The sequence below is a fragment of the Mastigoproctus giganteus genome, chromosome 11 (assembly GCF_048544385.1).
Source record: "Mastigoproctus giganteus isolate SK-2022 chromosome 11, ASM4854438v1, whole genome shotgun sequence".
Taxonomy (NCBI): domain Eukaryota; kingdom Metazoa; phylum Arthropoda; class Arachnida; order Uropygi; family Thelyphonidae; genus Mastigoproctus; species Mastigoproctus giganteus.
Window position 1 is genome coordinate 64883832 of NC_143585.1, and position 19818 is coordinate 64903649.

General features: G+C 36.3%; 1 protein-coding gene across 3 annotated transcripts in view; it reads right to left on the reverse strand.

Moving 5' to 3' along the window:
* LOC150078072 (transmembrane protein 184C-like) overlaps positions 1 to 19818 on the reverse strand; it is a 146541-nt gene that overhangs the window by 10519 nt on the left and 116204 nt on the right. For all 3 annotated transcript variants that reach the window (XM_090385285.1, XM_090385286.1, XM_090385287.1), the window contains exons 9-10: positions 19323 to 19425; positions 13785 to 13959 (exon numbers count right to left, since the gene is read on the reverse strand). In XM_090385285.1, the coding sequence (XP_090241411.1) occupies positions 13785 to 13959; positions 19323 to 19425 (278 nt within the window). The remainder of the gene's footprint in view (positions 1 to 13784; positions 13960 to 19322; positions 19426 to 19818) is intronic.

Here is a 19818-nt window from a genome sequence, read left to right on the forward strand (position 1 = left end):
TGGGATGACCTGCGAGACTTCTTTTCTTCTTTTCCTTGGTCGGATTACTGTTTCAAAACTTCTGATGTCAACATTTGCTCAGATCGTGTCATTGAAATTATTCTTGCAGGAATGGAATCCTTTATCCCACACTCCACTTTAAAATCTCGTCCTTTATCTAAACCTTGGTTTTCCAATAAATGTGCTGAGGCTGTTCAAGAGAAGAACGTTGCATATCGTAATTGGCTCGTTTCTAATTCTTCAGTTTCATTTTCTGCCTACACCAAAGCTCGCAACGATTGTAAAGCAGTTATTAATCAGTCCAAACTAGAGTTTGAACAGGCTAAGAGTAGAAAACTTGTTTCTTGCCCTAATGGTAGCCGAGCATTCTGGTCTCTTGCCAAAGCTATTGGCCGCAACTTTTGCCCATCTCTGCTCCCACCTCTGTCCAAACCAGATGGTTCTGTTGTCACTTCAGCCAAGGATAAAGCTGACCTGCTAGCATCCCATTTTTCTTCCAGCTCATGTATTAATGAGCTTGGTAAAACGCCTCCCACCATTCCCAACACGGTCCATTCAATGCCTCCTGTGGTCTTCCGTCAAAAGGATATCAGAAGGATTTTGATGAATCTTGATGCTAAGAAAGCTCCAGGTCCTGATGGTATTTCTCCACTTGTTCTCAAAACCTGTGCTCCTGAACTTACTCCTATTCTTTGCCGCCTTTTTTCACTTTCTTATTCCAAAGGTGTTTTTCCTTCTGCTTGGAAATTTGCTCATATCCAGCCAGTTCCTAAAATGGGTGACAAATCTCTCCCATCCAATTATCGTCCCATTGCAATTACTTCTACTCTTTCTAAAGTAATGGAGAGATCAATTAACTGTGAACTCTTAAACTACCTAGAAACCTTCCGTCTGATCAACGATCGCCAGTATGGATTCCGTCAGTGTCGATCCACTGGTGATATTCTGGCTTATGTTACCCATTTATGGACTAATTCAATGGAAAAGTTCGGTGAAGCACAAGTAGTTGCTCTTGACATCTCAAAGGCTTTTGATCGTGTTTGGCATAAAGGTCTTCTAAACAAGCTTCCAGCTTATGGTTTGCCAACTGTTTTTAGTAATTGGTTATCCAGTTTTCTCTCTGATCACTCACTGAGGGTGATGATAGATGACTCTCTGTCTTCTAACTTCTCCACTAATGCCGGTGTCCCCCAAGGTTCAGTTCTTTCCCCCACTCTTTTCCTCTTGTATATTAATGACCTTCTTCCATTGACTGGAAATCCTATCCATAGTTTTGCCGATGAAAGCACATTGCATTCCACTTTCCATTTTGAGAAACCTTGTCCTGCTCAATCAGCTTCAACTTCTCGAAAATCTGCTACCAATTCCTTAAATGCCGATCTTCAGGTAATTCTCCAGTGGGGCAAAGACAACTTAGTTGATTTCAACCCTTCTAAAACTCAGTCTTGTCTTATATCTTGCAAAAAAGGATTCTTCTGCTCCTATGCTTATCTTTAGTGACACTCCGATTTCTAGGCAAAATGATATATCTCTTTTGGGGATTACCCTGACTTCTAATCTCTCTTGGCACAGGCACATTACAAATATTGCTTCCTCTTCATCTAAAAAACTTGGTTTTCTCTTTCGCTCTCGGTGTTACTTTTCTTCCAAACAGCTGCTCACTCTGTATAAATCGCAAATCCACCCTGCCATGGAATATTGTTCCCACATCTGGGGTGGTGCCCCCAAAACCTCTCTCAAGCTTCTTGATTCCATTTAGAAGAGGGCAGTTAGGTTAATTAATGATTCATCTCTAACAGAGTCTCTCCACTCGCTTTCTCATAGACGTACTGTTTCTGCTGCATGCCTCTTCTACAGATACTTCCATGGGCACTGTTCTTCTGAATTGGCTTCTATAATTCCCGCTCCCTCTTTCAAAACAGTCCGAACATGTGCCGTCAACATCCATTTACTGTCCAACTTCAAACCCACAGAACCAACTTTTCATCTTCCTCATTTATTCATTCAACTGCCGTTTTCTGGAACAACCTTCCTTCGTATGTATTTCCTGAAAATTACAATCTACAGAAGTTCAAGTCCGATGTCAACAAATATCTTCTTTCGTCTTCTCAACCTCCAACCCAAGCACGGTACTAAGTACTATAGGTTCTAATACCTCTCATGTTTGGGGTTCACATAAAAAAAAAAAAAAAAAATCTCTCGTTAGTTTTCATGCCCTCTTTGTCGGGTGCCTTCTTAATATACACTGATTTGTTTGAGAGAAGTTATAGTACAACACTGTTTTGTCACAGTTAAAAACTGTTCATCAGTGAATTCACCATCCATTACAAAGATGAGGTCTTGCAACTGCTCATGGATCAAAACACACATATGTTAGTGCATGTAATACAGCAAATATGTAGAGCTCAATTTTGTTCTCATCACCAATCTTGCAGTCAGAGTACAAAGAACATGCATGTTTAGTAATACTGTAGATTTTCTTCTTCTGTTTTTGTTTTAAGCTGTCCACACATGTGGCAGAAATTGTCGGCATGATTCAGACACTTCCTTTGCTTCTGCTAAAACATTTTAAGAATACAATGCTAAGCAAAACAGAAGAAACAAACAATATGTAACAGGTATGTAGGTAAACTATATATGTACTGAAATTACAATTATCTTTCTTAGTGAGCAAGGCAGACAAGTATCTTACTTGCCGCTAACCCTTCAGAAGCTTTAAATGCATCATCTCAACCAAAGCAACTTATGAACTGCCTATGCTTTCAAAATTATTCAATTTATCAGTACTCCTCTATTATGTTTATGTAGAAATCACACATATAAACATTAGTGGAGGAAGCAGGCCCCAAAGAAAGAAGAAATCTACCGTTCTTTCTTTGGAAGGCCTACTTCATCTTCTGTGGAGTACGGAGGCTGTGAATGTATATATTTTTTCTTACACATTCATCTATCTGCAGATCATTCCTTCTGGAATTTCACATTCACGAAATACTGTTTTTTTGCCACTCTTGACTCATTCTGAAAATAACAATAAGCTCATAGATGACAGTGGCAGGGTTAATATGTTCACTCTTGTCTACTTGCTACTTGCCTCTCACTAACAAAGATAATTGTAATTTCAGTACATGTATAGTTTATCTACATACCTATTACATATTGTTTGTTTCTTCTGTTTTGCTTAGCACTGTATTGTTAAAATATTTTAGCAGAAGCAAAGGAAGTGCCTGAATCATGGCGACATGTGTGGACAGCTTAAAACAAAAACAGAGGAAGAACATCTACAGTATTACTAAACATGCATGTTCTTTGTACTTCGGTTGCAAGATTGCTGATGAGAACAAAATTGGGCTCTACATATTTGCTGTATTACCTGTACTATAATTCTGAGGATGTGACTAACTGGGACAATGAGAACTGCACAACCATATTGACAACTGCAATTGCATGACAAAAATATCAGGGATATCCAGATAAAGCAACAGCAGCACAGCATCAAATATCCTAATATATGTGTTGCAGGCTTTGCTAGATGAAAAGACACATTTTTGATGCCCCAAAATTAAGTTTAAAAGCATTTTTGCTGTACAGTGGAAATGCATTCCAATTTGTGCTATTGTATTTGAAGAAATTTTTTTTTTTTTTTAAATGAAAACCCCAAACATGATAGGTATTAAAACCTACAGTACTAATAACATGCATGGGTTGAAGGTTGATAAGATGAAAGAGATACTTGATATTAAACATGAATTTCTGCAGGTTGTAATTTTCTGAAAATAACTTATGAAGGAAGGTTGTTCCAGAAAATGGATGTTGAATGAATAAATGAGAAAGAAGAAAAGTTGGTTCTGTGAGAGTGAAGTTGGACAGTAAAAGGATGTTGACTGGTTGTGACATGCATTTGGACTGCTCTGGAAGAGAGCAGTAATTATAGAAGCCAATTCAGAACAGTGCCCGTAGAAGTATCTATAGAAAAGGCATGCAGCAGAAACAGAATGTCTATAAGACAAAGAGTGGAGATACTTTATTAGGGATGAGTCATTAATTAACCTAACTGCTGTATTTTGAATAGAATCTAGAAACCTGAGAGAGGTTTTGGGGGGGGGACCATCCAGATGTGGAAACAATATTCCATGGTAAGGGAGATTTGCGATTTGTACAGAGTGAACGGCTGTTTGGAAGAAAATAAAAGAGAGATTAGAAGTCAGGGTAATCCCAATAGAGATATATGATCTTGCCTAGAAATCAGTGTCATCGAAGATAAGCATAGGAGCAGAAGAATCCTTTTTGTGAGATATAAGACAGGACTGAGTTTAAGAAAGATTGAAATTAACTAAGTTATCTTTGCCCCACTGGAGAATTACCTGGAAATCAGCATTTAAAGAATTGGTAGTGGATATTTGAGAGGTTGAAGCTGTTTGTACAGGGCAAGATTTCACAAACTGGAAAGTAAAATGCAATGTGCTATCATCAGCAAAACTATGGATAGGATTTCTGGACAATGGAAGGGGGTCATTAATATACAAGAGGAAAAGAGTGGGAGAAAACTGAACCTTGGGGTATACCATCATTAGTGGAGAAGTTGGATGACATAGCGCCATCTACCATCATGGGCAGTGAACATCAGAGAGAAAACTGGATACCCAATTACAAAAAACAGTTATTAAACCACAAGATGGAAGCTTATGTAGAAGACCTTTATGCCAAACACGATCAAAAGGCCTTTGAAATGTCAAGAGCAACTTCTTGAATGTCACCCAACTTTTCCACTGAATTTGTTCATAGATGCGTTACCTAAGCCAGTATATCACCAGTGAATCGACACTGATGGAATCCATACTGGTGATCATTGATCAGATGGAAGGTTTCTATATAGTTTTAAGAGTTGCCAGTTAATAGATTTCTCCATTACTTTAGATAGAGCAGAAGTAAGTACAATGGGATGATAATTGAATGGGAGGATTTGTCACCCTTTTTAAGAAGTGGTTGGATATGAGAAAATTTTAAAAGCAGAAGGGAAAACACCTTTGGAATAAGAAAGTGAAAAAAGGCAACACAGAACAGGAGTAAGTTCAGGAGCACAGGTTTTTAAAACAAGTGGGAGAAATAACATCAGGACCTGGAACTTTTTTAGTATCAAGATTGTTCAAAATCCTTCTAACATCCTTTTGACAGAAGACACCAGGAGGCATTGAATGGATGTACTGGGAATGGGTGATTTACTAAGAGCATCAATACACAAGTTAGAAGAAAAGTAGGATGCTAGCAGGTAAGCTTTATCTTTGGCTGAAGTGGCAATAGAATCATCTGGTTTTGACAGAGGTGGGGATAGAGATGGACAAAAGTTACAGCCAGTTGTAGGTTTTTTCAGTAGTTTTGGCAAGAGACCAGAATGCTCAACTACCATTTGTACAAGAAACAGGTTTTCTACTCTTAGCCTGTTCAAAATCTACTTTGGACTGATTAATAATTGCTTTACAATTTTTTCAAGCTTTGGTGCAGGCAGAAAAGGAATCTGGAGATTTGGATACAAGCCAGTTGCGATATGCCGCATTCTTGAACAGCCTTAGCACATTTATTGAAAAACCAAGGTTTAGATTAAGGACGAGATTTTAAGGTAGAGTGTGGAATAAAGGATTTCATCCCTACAAGAATAATTTCACTGACACAATCTAAGCAAACATTGGTATCAGATTTGAAACAGTAATCTGACCAATGAAAAGAAATCTCGCAGATCATCCCATTTTGCATTCTTGTAATGCCAAGCAACACTAGGTTGAGAATGGTCATGAGAGAAAGGTCCACTGGAGAAGAGACCATACCAAGTTGTGATCTGAGGTGCCTTGCAGACCACTTACCTCAACTGTGTAATTAGAAGGGTTGTTGGTGAGAAAAAGATCAAACACATTGGCTGTGTGGTTACGATTGTCTGGTATTCTGGTAGGTAAATGAACAATTTGTGCAAGGTCATTAGAAATTGAAAAAGCCTCAGTATCTCAACTGGCTGGGTCCGTGTGACTAGAAAATGGAAGCGGGCTGGAATTGTGAACATTAAAATAAAGTAAAATTACCTCTCTGTTAGGAAAGTTGGACTGAGAAAGTCAAATTTCAAAGAGAGGAAGTATAAGAATTCCAATATTTAGTGGAGTTTCGAGAACGATAGCAGCAACAGATGAATTTGGCAGAATGCGGTAGAGAGATTTTAAACCAAAGAAGATCAAAAAGAGAAGATTCCAAATTATTAATTCTCTGATAGAATATCAGAGCCGATATATGCACAAGTACCACCTTTGAAGTGAAAGGAATCATACAGTGAATAATTCAGATTACTGATACGAGCAATGATGGAATATACCCTATAATCTTAAGGGAGGCGGCAAGTGAGTGCATTGAAACATTGAGACTAATTATGCAAGCATTACTAGACTCGGGAGATTCCGTTGAATTGGAAAAGTGCCAATGTATCTCCCATACATAAGAGTGGTTCTAAGAGTGAAGTGGGAAATTATCGACCTGTCAGTCTGACTTCAGTGGTAGGGAAAATCATGGAAGCAATGATCAAGGGTGGAATTCAGTATCATTTGGATAGAATTGAAATTCTCAAGGATACTCAGCATGGTTTTGTAAAGGGAAAATCATGTTTAACAAATCTGGTTCGCTATTTTGAAAGGGTCACTCTCGAGCTGAATTTAGGGAATAATTTCAACATTGTTTATTTAGATTTCAGCAAATCTTTTGACTCAGTCCCACATGAGCGGTTGCTTTATAAGCTGGAACAGGTTGGAATCACTGGGAAAATCCTTAGATGTATATCAGGATGGCTTCAGGGCAGGGGGCAGAGGGTTGTGATAAATTGCTATTCCTCAGATTGGGTTGATGTAAGAAGTGGGATTCCCCAAGGATCAGTATTAGGACCACTGTTGAAATTTGTAGATGATGTTTAAAATTGGTAGAGTAGTTAATGATCACTGTCAAGCTGAGCTTCGTCAGAGAGACCTAGATAGACTTCAGGAATGGTCAGAAAAATGGCAGCTATGCTTTAATCCAACAAAGTGTAAGGCATTATACCTGGGAAACAGTAATCCCAAAATAACTTATTCACTTGGTGGAGTTCAACTAAACCCAGTACTGGAGGAAAGGGATTTGGGTGTTACGATACAGTCAGACATGAAATTCTCTGAGCATTGTAAACAGGTTGCAAGGAAGGCCCATGGTGTCCTATCAATCCTATCAATGATCTATCGAACTTTTGCAAGTAGAGATAGGGATGTGATAATCCCATTATATAAGGCTTATGTTAGACCACACTTGGAATACTGTGTTCAAGTATGGAGACCACACCTAAAGAAAGACATCGAGCTTCTTGAAAGGGTGCAAAGATGGGTAACTCGCCTGGTGAGATTGGCAAAGGGGTGTCCTTATGAAGAAAGACTTCGAATATGTGAGTTGCAGAGTCTGGAAACTAGACACTTTAGAGGAGATTTGATTGAGGTGTTTAAGGCTCTGAGAGGTATCAGTAAAATGAATGAGGATGAAATTTTCACGATTATAAATGATGCTAGAACTAGTAGTAGTGGTAGTAGTAATAATAGTGGCATGTGATGCAAGAAAGCAAGTGTATGAGCTTATGCAGCATTAGCCAAAAAAAAAAAAAAAAAAAAAATCACACCATTCCCTCCAAATGCCTGTCCAGTTCCTCCTTAAATTTATTTAACCTATCAACTTCCACAACGACAGATGGAAGTTTGTTCCAGCAATTAACCACCCGCTGGCTAAAGGCAAATTTCCGCACATCTATTCTACATCTGGCCTTTCTTAATTTGAATTTATGCCCCCTTAGGTTCGTAATCTGAACAAGTGGAAGGATCCCATCAGAATTAAATTCAAGTTACGGGGAGAGATGTTTAGATTGGACTGCAGGAAGTTTTATTTTAGCCAACGAGTTATTAATTACTGGAATAAGTTGCTTACATGGGTGGTAGAGGCTGACAGTTTGGGGAAATTCAAAGGTCATCTGGATAGTACCTTCGGGTGAGGGAAACGCATAGGATGATAGGTTTAATTTCCTTTTCTTTTATTAATTGTTAGTTGTTTTTTTTTATCATTGTTTTATTCCGGTTTTTTTTTTTTTTTTTTTGGCTGGTGCAGCATAAGCCATAGGCTTTCTTGCACTGTGCAGCCATTACTAATACTAATACTAATGGTTGAATCAATCGATAACTGGGATTCTGTCAGAAAAAGTACATGGCTTTGGTAGACTGTAAATGGACATCATTGAGATTGGAACTGAGACCACGTATATACATGAAATGAATGAGGAAGTGTTTGGGAGGTTTAGATGTTTTATGATGTTTTTGCAAATACAGTATTCTTGTACGTAAACGAACAATCTGTGCTAGGTCATTAGTAATTGCAAAAGCCTCAGCATCTCAACCTGCTGGGTCGGTGTGACTAGAAAACGGAAGCCAACTGTAGTGGTGAACATTAAAATCACCAAGGAAAATTACCTCACTGTTAGGAAAGTTGGACTGGAGAAAGTCAAGTTGCAAAGAGAGGAAGTCAGAGAGCTCCAAGTGATTAGTGGAGTTGCAGATTGACTCAGTTTCTGTGCACCAACAAGACTAGCAATCACAAAGCCCATGGTGTTCCAAGCTACATCAACACAAAAAAACTCTAACTGTGATTTTATAAAAATATCATGTCATCCAAATACTGGATAATGTGATGTCTTTGCTTTATGGTTTAGTGATTTTCATGAAAGCATTGGATGCCAAGAATATCTTAATTGATAATTCACGTTGTTTTAACTTAAACCACAATAAGTTGCAGGTAGAACCAGTCTTAAAAGAATTAAATATACTATTTGCAAATTTCAATGTTTCAGAGAAAGAAACAGCAAAAGAAAATACAAAATGGAGGTTCGTCTAGTGTTTGAAAAACTTACCACACATTCCTTCATATATATATATATATATATTTTAAAGTTTAGTGCCCTTGCTTGGTGTATGAGAAATAGATGTACAGTCGATTCTGGTTATTTGGGACACATCGGGACTAGTGCATTTTGGCCCGATTAAGCGGCTGTCCCAATTATCCGACATTTCACGTAAAAAAAGTTAAAATTACAATGGACCCCTGCTTTACAATTGGTTCACTGTACAATCAAATTACATTACGATGGAGTCACCACAGTAAAGTACCGTTCACTATACGATAGGTAGTAAGTGCCGATTGTTGTGATCCCATTTTTGAATTGTATTTTAATTCTATTAAACAGCGATTATAATTACAGAAAATAGAAGGAATATTATCCACAGGCCATAAAAGTAAAGATATATTAAGCACAAATTTACCCTTTATTACCATACCTACCAATTCAAAAATTAAATGATACGTGATAATCGGAATAATTAACCCTGATATGTATATTGTCAGAATTGACATTTCCGTTCACTGACATTTGTGGGTGGGGGTTAAAATTTAAAACAGTAAACAGATAAGCAATCAATAACAAAGAACACAGCACACAAATTGCAAGTAACACGATACGTGCAAGTGAGAATGGATTAAAAAGTTACGAAGCTTTAAAAATAGGAATGAAGAGAAGATTCTGGAAATTAATTTTTTTTAATGTGATTGAAGATTCCATGGAAGTGTAAACACATTTCACCATAATAACCCACAGAATTCCAGCTGTCGGTATTATTGCAAATTCAATAATATCAAGTTTACTATCTGTTTATGATCGATTGCACTAATAGAAAAGCACAATAAACAGGTGACTGCTAATTGTTTTTAGTTTTATAGTTGTGACCTCCAGAAATCCAACCAAACCATGTGGTACGGTCAGAGACAATCTTAGGGTAATCTCCAGTGCTGCGGTCTTCTGCCCCGATTAAACGGCATGTTGTACCAATTAAGCGAAGTAAACCCTGGCTATTTTCTCGATTGGGTTCTGTTTTTTAAGATTTGCCCCAAATAAACAGCTGCCCCGATTAACCGGTGGCCCAAATAATCGGAATCCACTGTATTTTATGGTTTTATTATATGGTGATAGGCTTAAAAGGCCATTATATGTGCCTGTATGCTCATTGATTTTAGATAGAGTTAGCCATAATGCTTGAGCATTAAGCATGATTTAGTTTATGTGTAAAATTTTTAGTTATTGGGGGAGAACCTTTATCTGGATTCTATAACTGGTCAAAGTAAATGCAGTTTGGTATGAAGCTCTCCAAACAGCATAGTAAAGCGGAAAAGAGGGTATATGCAGAAAATTTGCCACTAGAGATAAAGAGGTAATTATTCCATTTTATAAATCAGTTATTAGACCATATCTTGTAATATTAGATATTACAAGAAGACAGTCCAGTCCCATAGCTTCAAAGTTTCGAAACTAGACAGTTTCAAGTACATTACAAACAACCTTGTTCTGAAAGTGCTGCTAACTCCAGGTGATGATTGATGATCTTGTCTTGTGCAAAACATTTTTATAACAGTTTTAAATTGGCATGGAGCTTTTTTCCTTGCTAATCTAGCAAGGAAAAATGTATGGTATGCAAGTGTTTTCTGAAATTTGGGAACTTACTCTTCAGAGTTCACAACTGCTTTGCGGGCTCAAATAGTGTCTCGATCCACGAGCTGGGCAGTGATCCAATAGTAACAGAGCCTTTTTTCAAGTTTTTTGGAAGTGACATCTCACTGAAGTTAAAAACTCACTACCAAACCATAAAGCAAAGACATCACATTATCCAGCGTTTGGATGACATGATATTTTCATATATCACAGTTAGAGAATTTGTGTTGATGTAGCTTGGAACACCATGGGCTTCCTGATTGCTAGTCTTGTTGGTGCACAGCAACTGAGTCACTCTCTCGTTGTTAGTTTTCGTGCCCCCTTTTTTGGGTGCCTTCTTAATATGCGCTGATTTGTCTGAGAGAAGTCTATAGTACAACACTGTTTTGTCACAGTTAAAAATGTCCATCAATGAATTTACCATCCATTACACAGAAATTCAAGGAACGTTTCTGCTGCTTTAATGTTTCTAAATGTAGATTTGCTTCCAAGACTAATCTGTGATATCCCACGATAAACCTTTGAAGTCCAAAGCCACCCTTCAGAAGCTTTAAATGCATTATCTCAACGAAGAAACTTATGAACTGCCTATGCTTTCAAAATTATTCAATTTATCAGTACTCCTTTATTATGTTTATGGAAATCACAAGTATAAACATTAGAAGAGAAAGTAAGCCCCAAAGAAAGAAGTCATCTACAGTTCTTTCTTTGGAAGGCCTACTTCATATTCTATGGAGTACGGAGCCTGTGAATGTATATATTTTTTCTTACGTGCTCATCCATCTGCAGATCATTCCTTCTGGAATTTCACACTCACAAAATACTGTTTTTTTGCCATTCTTGACTCATTCTGTAAATAACAATAAGCTCATAGATGACAGTGGGAGGGTTAATATGTTCACCCTTGTCTACCTGCCTCTCACTAACAAAGATAATTGTAATTTCAGTACATATATAGTTTATCTACATACCTATTATATATTGTTTGTTTCTTCTGTTTTGCTTAGCACTGTATTGTTAAAATATTTTAGCCGAAGCAAAGGAAGTGCCTGAATCATGGCGACATGTGTGGGCAGCTTAAAACAAAAACAGAGAAAGAAAATCTACAGTATTACTAAACATGCATGTTCTTTGTATTTTGGTTGCAAGATTGGTGATGAGAACAAAGTTGGGCTCTACATATTTGCTGTATTACCTGCACTACAATTCTGAGGATGTGGCTAACTGGGAAAATGAAAACTGCACAACCATATTGACAACTGCTATTGCATAACAAAAATATCAGGGATATCCAGATAAAGCAACAACAGCACGGCATCAAATATCCTAACATGTGTCTTGATCCATGAGCAGTTGCAAGACCACATCTTTGTGATGGATGGTGTATTCACGGATGAACAGCTTTTAACTGTGACAAAACAGTGTAGTACTATAAACTTCTCTCAGACAAATTGGTGCATATTAAGAAGGCACCCAAAAAAGGGGGCACGAAAACTAACAAGAGAGAGTGACTCAGTTGCTGTGCACCAACAAGACTGGCAATCACAAAGCCCATGGTGTTCCAAGCTACATCAACACAAAATCTCTAACTGTGATTTATAAAAATATCATGTCATCCAAACACTGGATGATGTGATGTCTTTGCTTTATGGTTTGGAAGTGAGTTTGTAACTTCAGCGAGATGTCACTTCCAAAAAACTGGAAAAAAGGCTCTGTAAACTATTGGATCACTGCCCAGCTTATGGATCAAGACACTATTTGAGCCTGCAAAGCCTACTATTATTGTGAGCTACTTGAAGACATTGTGAACTCTGAAGAGTAAGTTCCCAAATTTCAGAAAACACTTGCATACCATACATTTTTCCTTGCTAGATTAGCAAGGAAAAAAAGCTCCATGCCAATTTAAAACTGTTAGAAAAAATATTTTGCACAAGACAAGATCATCAATCACAACCTGGAGTTAGCAGCACTTTCAGAACAAGGTTGTTTGTAATGTACTTGAAACTTTCTAGTTTCGAAACTTTGAAGCTATGCAACTGGACTCTCTTCTTGTAATATCTAATATTATGAGATATGGTCTAATCACTGATTAATAAAATGGAATAATTACCTCTTTATCTCTAGTGGCAAATTTTCTGCATATAACTGACACTACCCTCTTTTCCACTTTACTATGCTGTTTTTTTGAGAGCTGCATTTACTTTGACCAGTTACAGAATCCAGATAAAGGTTACCCCACCAATAACTAAAAATTTTACATATAAACTAAATCATGCTTAATTCTCAAGCATTATGGCTAACTCTATCTAAAATCAGTGAGAATACAGGCACATATAATGGCCTTTTAAACTTATTACCATATAATAACCCAACCATAAAATACATCTATTTCTCATACACTAAGCAATGGCACTAAACTTTAAAAAATATGTGTATGAAGAAAGAATGTGTGGTAAGTTTTTCAAGCACACTAGACGAACCTCCATTTTGTATTTTCTTTTGCTGTTTCTTTCTCTGAAATATGGAAATTTGCAAATAGTATATTTATTTCTTTGTTTTTCTAAAAGTAATTCTTTTAAGACTGGTTCTACATGCAACTCATTGTGGTTTAAGTTAAAATAACATGAATTATCAATTAAGATATTCTTGGCATCCAATTCTTTCATGAAAATCACCACTCTCAATTTCTAAAAGCTAAAAATGCCAAAACCAATGGTATCCTTGACTGCAATTGCTTTACTGTGGGTAGCCATGCATTCGTTCACTAGTGGGGTGATATATGTGCCAAAACTATGGCAAAAATTAGGTAGCAATGCACATCAAAATTTAATTTCTTAAGGATAAAAAATTTTTCTGTTAGATATTTTATCCCTCATATATTAGCAAGCTGCCTCTTGCTTATTTCTGTTTATGAAAGCCACTTGACGACTCATTCTATCTTCTAAAGAGAGCTTCAAATATCTTTGATTCTTCAAAAAAAAAAAAAAAAAAAACCCACCATGTAGAAAAATAAATAATATATCTTTTACATACATAAAATTACATCCATTTGGGTCACCTCATATAAATAAATTCAAGAGATAATTTAAAATGGAATTATACACACAAATTAAGAATTTTTCTTGTTTTTTTTTCAGTTACAAAGCAGAATAAATAGGTTTACAGTGATAATAACATCAGCATAAACCTATTTAAAAATAACAGTTTTTCTTACCAACATGTCGTATATGTTCAGAAACATCATGAGTTACATCTGATACATCCCACATAGCCATGAAAGAGAGACAACAGGGAACTTGATCTGCTGCTAGGTCTATATATGGCCGATGAGAAAATGCAAAATAATGTGCCACGGCAGCAATAAACATTTCAATGCAGATAAGGTAGTCCTAAAAAATTAAAAATAACTTATCTTCATAATATGCAAAAATGATTTAGTTATATTAGTTGGAATTATGAAATATATTAGAAAACTAAGGGCTAATTTAATGTTCTATTATCATAATTCTAGCTACTGCATAAAAATCATACAGGTACAATAGTGGAATTGTAGTAGTAGTGATAAATGATGAAAGAAAGCAAGCTTATATAGCAGTAGCCAAAAAAAAAAAAACAACCATTACACACTTCACCCATTCATACCCTCCAAGTATTTGTCAGGTTCTTCCTTGAATTTATTCAAACCATTCACTTCCACAACAACAGATGAAAGCACTGGCTGAAGGCAAACTTCTGCACATCTAACCTGCAACCATCCTTCCTTAACTTGCATTTATGCTGCTTCATGTGTGTAGTCTCTCAGCAGGAAGAATGCCATTAACATTCAGCTTATCCAATCCATTCAAAGCCTTAAACATCTCAATCAGATACCCCCCCCCCTGCAGGTGCATAGTCTCCAGACGTTGCAACTTGCAGAACAGAAGCTGTTTCAGATAGGAGCACCCTATTGTTTCTGTCACCAATCTGGTTGCCCTTTTCTGCACCTATTCCAGCAGATCTACATCCTTCCTAAAGTGAGGCCCCCACACCTGTATACAGTACTCAAAATGCAGCCTAACCACGGCTTTGTATAAAATGTTAATCACTTCTTATCCCTGCTAGCAAAGTTTCTGTATAACACTGACAAAACGAAATGAGCTGTCCTGGCACATGTCTGCACTGCTCAGAGAATTTCATATGTGACTGCACAATTACTCCGAGGTATTTTTCATTTTCCACTACCCTGAATGAATTACCACACAGTTGATAAGTTACTCTGGGATTACTGCTACCCATATATTCAGTAACTCAATGTACCTTCAACTGCCATTTCTCAGCCCATCGACCCAGCTTTCCTAGATCAGTGAACAAATGGAACGGATTATTTCGCATTCAGTAGCAGCTAGTTCTTAGACCATTTAGATGACTTCTTTCTAAACTAACTTGTTGGAGAAGACACTGGATGATTCAATATGCTTGACTTGGTCATTATTGTATCACATCAAAAATGTTTTTGTATGGGAAATATCCAAGGAAATCATAATTATCAAGGGTGAAGAGAAGGATTTTATTTTTTCTTATTGGCCCTAGACCTCATCTAAGTTTAACAGAAACAGAAATTTTATTTATTTAACGTTAAAAAATTGTCATTTACTCGTGCCCATTATGTTTAACTCACACAGAAAATTTGTCAGAAGTTGTTTCTGGAACAATTTTATCCTTAAATCTAGTTTCAACATTCAATCTATTTCTATACTTGTTTTTAAAGAAAACTAGAGATGGGAAACTAGCAAGAGAAACTACCAAACACGAGAACAGTTTATCAAAAATGTTCTTTTAAGGCAGAGTAACAGGAAAGTTCAATTAATGAATCCACTGCTGATGTAGTTGATTGTAATATTTCCTCATTTTGATGTTAACAGAAAATGGGTTCTTAATCCAAATTTAATTGGCTCAACTGCAGGAACATCACATACGAAACATTAGTTTCAACATATTTTTCTTGTACAGTTAATTGCAAAAACATTTAAAAATTCTTTTGTCAACTTACTTTGCTCATAAACAAAGTTTTTTAGAGTTCTTACTTTTATTAATTTATAAAAGTAAATTTAGTTTACTTTTATAAATTATTAATTTTAGATAAATAATTTAATATTAATTTTAAAATAATATTAAATTTAAAAATATTAATTTTAAATATTAATTATGTTAAAATATTAATTTTAGAGTAAATTTAGATTTACAAGTAATATACTCAAAAGACAAAATATATCACATAAGCCCCCACTTGATCCAATGAAATTCATTAAACAATTTCTTTAAATTCAAATAAAATATAGCATCTTTTACTGATGGAGAATACTGTGCCAAGAATAATTAAACTTTAGATTTATTTTCAAAGTTTTAACATGACCTTTTGAGAACCACTGAATCTCACAGTATAAAAACAGATGTTCATGTTCACTTCCCAGTTCTTTGCACAAAAAGCAATAAAAATTCTGGAATTTAAAGAATGACATTTTATATAATTTATAAACTTCATATACAGGGTGATTCAAGGAATAGTAAATATTTTGGAGGTTATAAATATCGATTATTATGAGTAAAAAAATTCATAAAATGTGTCCAATTCTCAATGGATATGAAAATACAGCTGGTTGAAACTGGCGCACACAAAGCCATTATGAGAGGTATTAGAACAATAAATGACTTGTTTGTATTTATGGACTTTTTGAATGACACAAAATGCAAATAATTGACAAATTTTTTATAGTTCACAATAAATGTTTGAATATCCCACCGCCAACCTCAATGCACTTTGCAACTCTTGTGGTAAAATGTGTTGTTCTTCTGAGGTCGTTTTGGCATTCCTTTATGAGGGCAGCAGTATCCAAAATGCGACCGAACAATTCATCTCTTGTATTCACCTTTTGGTGGCCAATGAACAGGACCACCGCAGCCGATCCACTGTTCAGGGAAAGTTTGATTTAGATATTGTAACACCAGACGAGTATAATGTGCAGGAGCTCCGTCATGCTGAAAGTACATACCAATCATTGTAGCCAAGGGAACATCCTCCAATAGTAGTGGAAGTTTGTTTTCCAGAAATTCTACGTAAATGGGCCCTGTAAGACAATTTTGTAACACAACAGGCCCAATCAACTGATTGTCAATGATACCGCACCTGTAGAAAATTTGTTTCTACAGTGGCATGTGGATTTTCATCTGACCACCTATGAATCTCACAGGTACTGTTGATACTGTCACAGGTGAAAGTATCTTCATCACTGAACAGTATTAATGGAATTAATCGGTGATTAGCATTTACCTATCGACAAAATTCCAATCGCTGGGCATCGTCTCCTGGTTGCAGGTGTATCCAGTGTACATGAAATGTGGATACAAGCTGCGCTCACGTAATGTTCGCCATACTGTCATCTGTGGAACACTGACACATGTAGAAATTCTTCGTATGCTAATAGTAGGATTATGTTCTACCAACTGAAGAAAGTATTCTATTTCGTCCACATTTTGTTCAATTGCACGTTCAGAAGAAATGAGTGATGGGAACTGTACCAGTCTCACAGTTTAGTTTAAACACTGGTAAACGCTCCTGAATCTGGTATTCTCTGGTTAGGAAACCACTGACGGTATTCGCTACAAGCAGCAGTAGCACTTCCATCACAAAAACCATATCGGCATATTCAGCATGTGTGAAGATGAGTGGCATTCTTAACAGCACTTCTAACACCAAACAGCATCAGGTTATAACTGCTTCTTGGTCACAACTGATTCAGGGAGCTGTGCGTGCCAAACAGCTGTATCTCCGTATCCATTCAGAATTGGACACATGATTATACAAACATTTTTACTCAGAATAATCAATACTATAACCTCCCAAAATATTTATTATTCCTCCTAAATCACCCTGTATACCATAAAAGTGAACTCAAAAATGAGGGTATAGTTTTCACAGCCGGTGCATCTCTACGAATATTACGATGCACCCATTGTGTTGTGTGTGAAACTGCTTGAACCCTGGGACAAACCCACTGCAGAGCCCTGCCAACGCCCAAGTTCCATTACTGTCATTCCAATCAATAATGCTTTAAAGAATAAAAATGTTGCCAGCTATTCTTCTTGTTGGAAGTGGTTTACACAATAAAAAATGCCTTGAATGGAGTATATGTAACAAAATATATACTAAGAAATTTTATTTCTAGTAAGGCTATAACAAATTTAAAACTTAGTATAACTTAGCAGTGCAATATGTATTTTTGCATTTAGCTATCTAATAGTTTATAGTAGTACAGTAGATTCTGGTTATTTGGGGCACCGGTTAATCGGGGCAAATCTTAAAAAACAGAACCCAATCGAGAAAATAGCCAGGGTTTAATTCGCTTAATTGGGACAACATGCCGTTTAATCGGGACAGGAGACCGCAGCACTGGAGATTACCCTACAATTGTCTCCGACCGTACCAAGTGGTTCGGTCGGATTTCTGGAGGTCACAACCTCAATTAGCAGTCACCTGTTTATTGGGCTTTTCTGTTAGTGCAATCTATCATAAACAGATAGTTAACTTGATCTTATTGAATTTGGGATAATACCGACAGCTGGAATCCTGTGGGTTATTATGGTGAAATGTGTTTACACTTCCATGGAATCTTCAATCATATTAAAAAAATTAATTTTCAGAATCTTCTCTTCATTCCTATTTTTAAAGCTTCGTAACTTGTTACTCCATTCTCACTTGCGCATATCGTGTTACTTGCAATTTGTGTGTGCTGAGTTCTTTGTTATTGATTGCTTATCTTTTTACTGTTTTAAAGTTTAATCCCCACCCACAAATGTCAGTGAACAGAAATGTCAACTATTTTTCAGTTAGTATGTACATATTACAGTATGTATTAATTATTTCGATTATCATGTATATTCTTCCGATTTTCACGTATGATTTAATTTTTTAATTGGTAAGGTAATAAATTTGCAAAGGTAAAGGTAAGGTAAGGTAAAGTGTAAATTTGCACTTAATATATCTTTACTTTTATAGCCTGTGGATAATATTCCTCCTATTTTTGCTAATTAGAATCACTGTTTAATAGAATTAAAATTCAATTCAAAACGTGATCAATGACCGGCGCTTACTACACATCGTATAGTGAACGGTATTTTACTATGGTGGCTCCATCATAACGTGATTTGATTGTACAGTGAACTAATTGTAAAGTGGGGGTCCATTGTATTTTTAACCTTTTTTAAGTGAAACTTTGGATAATTGGGGCAGCCACTTAATCGGGCCAAAATGCACTAGTCCCGATGTGCCTCAAATAACCGGAATCTACTGTATTCTCAAATTAAATTGAATTTAAACAGAAATCATGACTTAGACTAGAGCAGCAAAGCAATGGGATCAAAGTAGCAGGAGTGATGTGGCTTGGGAGAGAAATTGAATGGGTGGTTTTCCCATGAATCATGGACTTATAAAATGTGATACCTGTGCAAAGTTTGCAGACTTATCTGGAATAGCACATGATACAGCTAAGGAAAATGTCTTTGTGTGAGTTTGGTGCGAAGAGTGTGAGGAAATTATGTGCAAACTCAGAGTTCTAATGGGCATTTATGAGAGCTTGAAGCATTGGGGGATGCCATTGAAGGAAATAAAATATGGGGGGGGGCCCATTAAGCTCTCAGCTGCCAAACTCAATACCAGAGCTTGCACTTGTGCATTAGGCAACAGTGGCAATCTCATATTATAACAGGCAATACTTACTTGCAAACTCCTGCTTAGCATCTTTGTATCTCCCTCAGCATCAGTAGTGAAAGATTCAGATATCACTCCCGTGTATACAAGAATGGCAATAATCACAGACTGGCTAGAGGTTAATAACAAAATTTATTTAAGTTTTATATATGATTATATTTTGCTATTATATGCCCATAATAGCAAATATACCTATATTCTTTTAAACTAAAATAATAAATCTAACACAAGCAGTGGAAACTCATTTTATGAATATCAATCAATAATTTTTATGCTTATTTTATTTACTTCTGGTGTGACTACAAATAATACCATATCTTCTCTTGCAAAAAAACATAAAATCAATCATAAAAAATATATACAGTAATAGTGCTTTTGAAGGGTCCAGACCCAAAGAGCATTATATAAGGGGCTCCCACTTCACAGGGCTGACCATAAGAATGGAAGAGCACAGGTGACACCCGCTTAACGCTGATAATTCGTTCTGGAAAAACAGAGCGTTAAG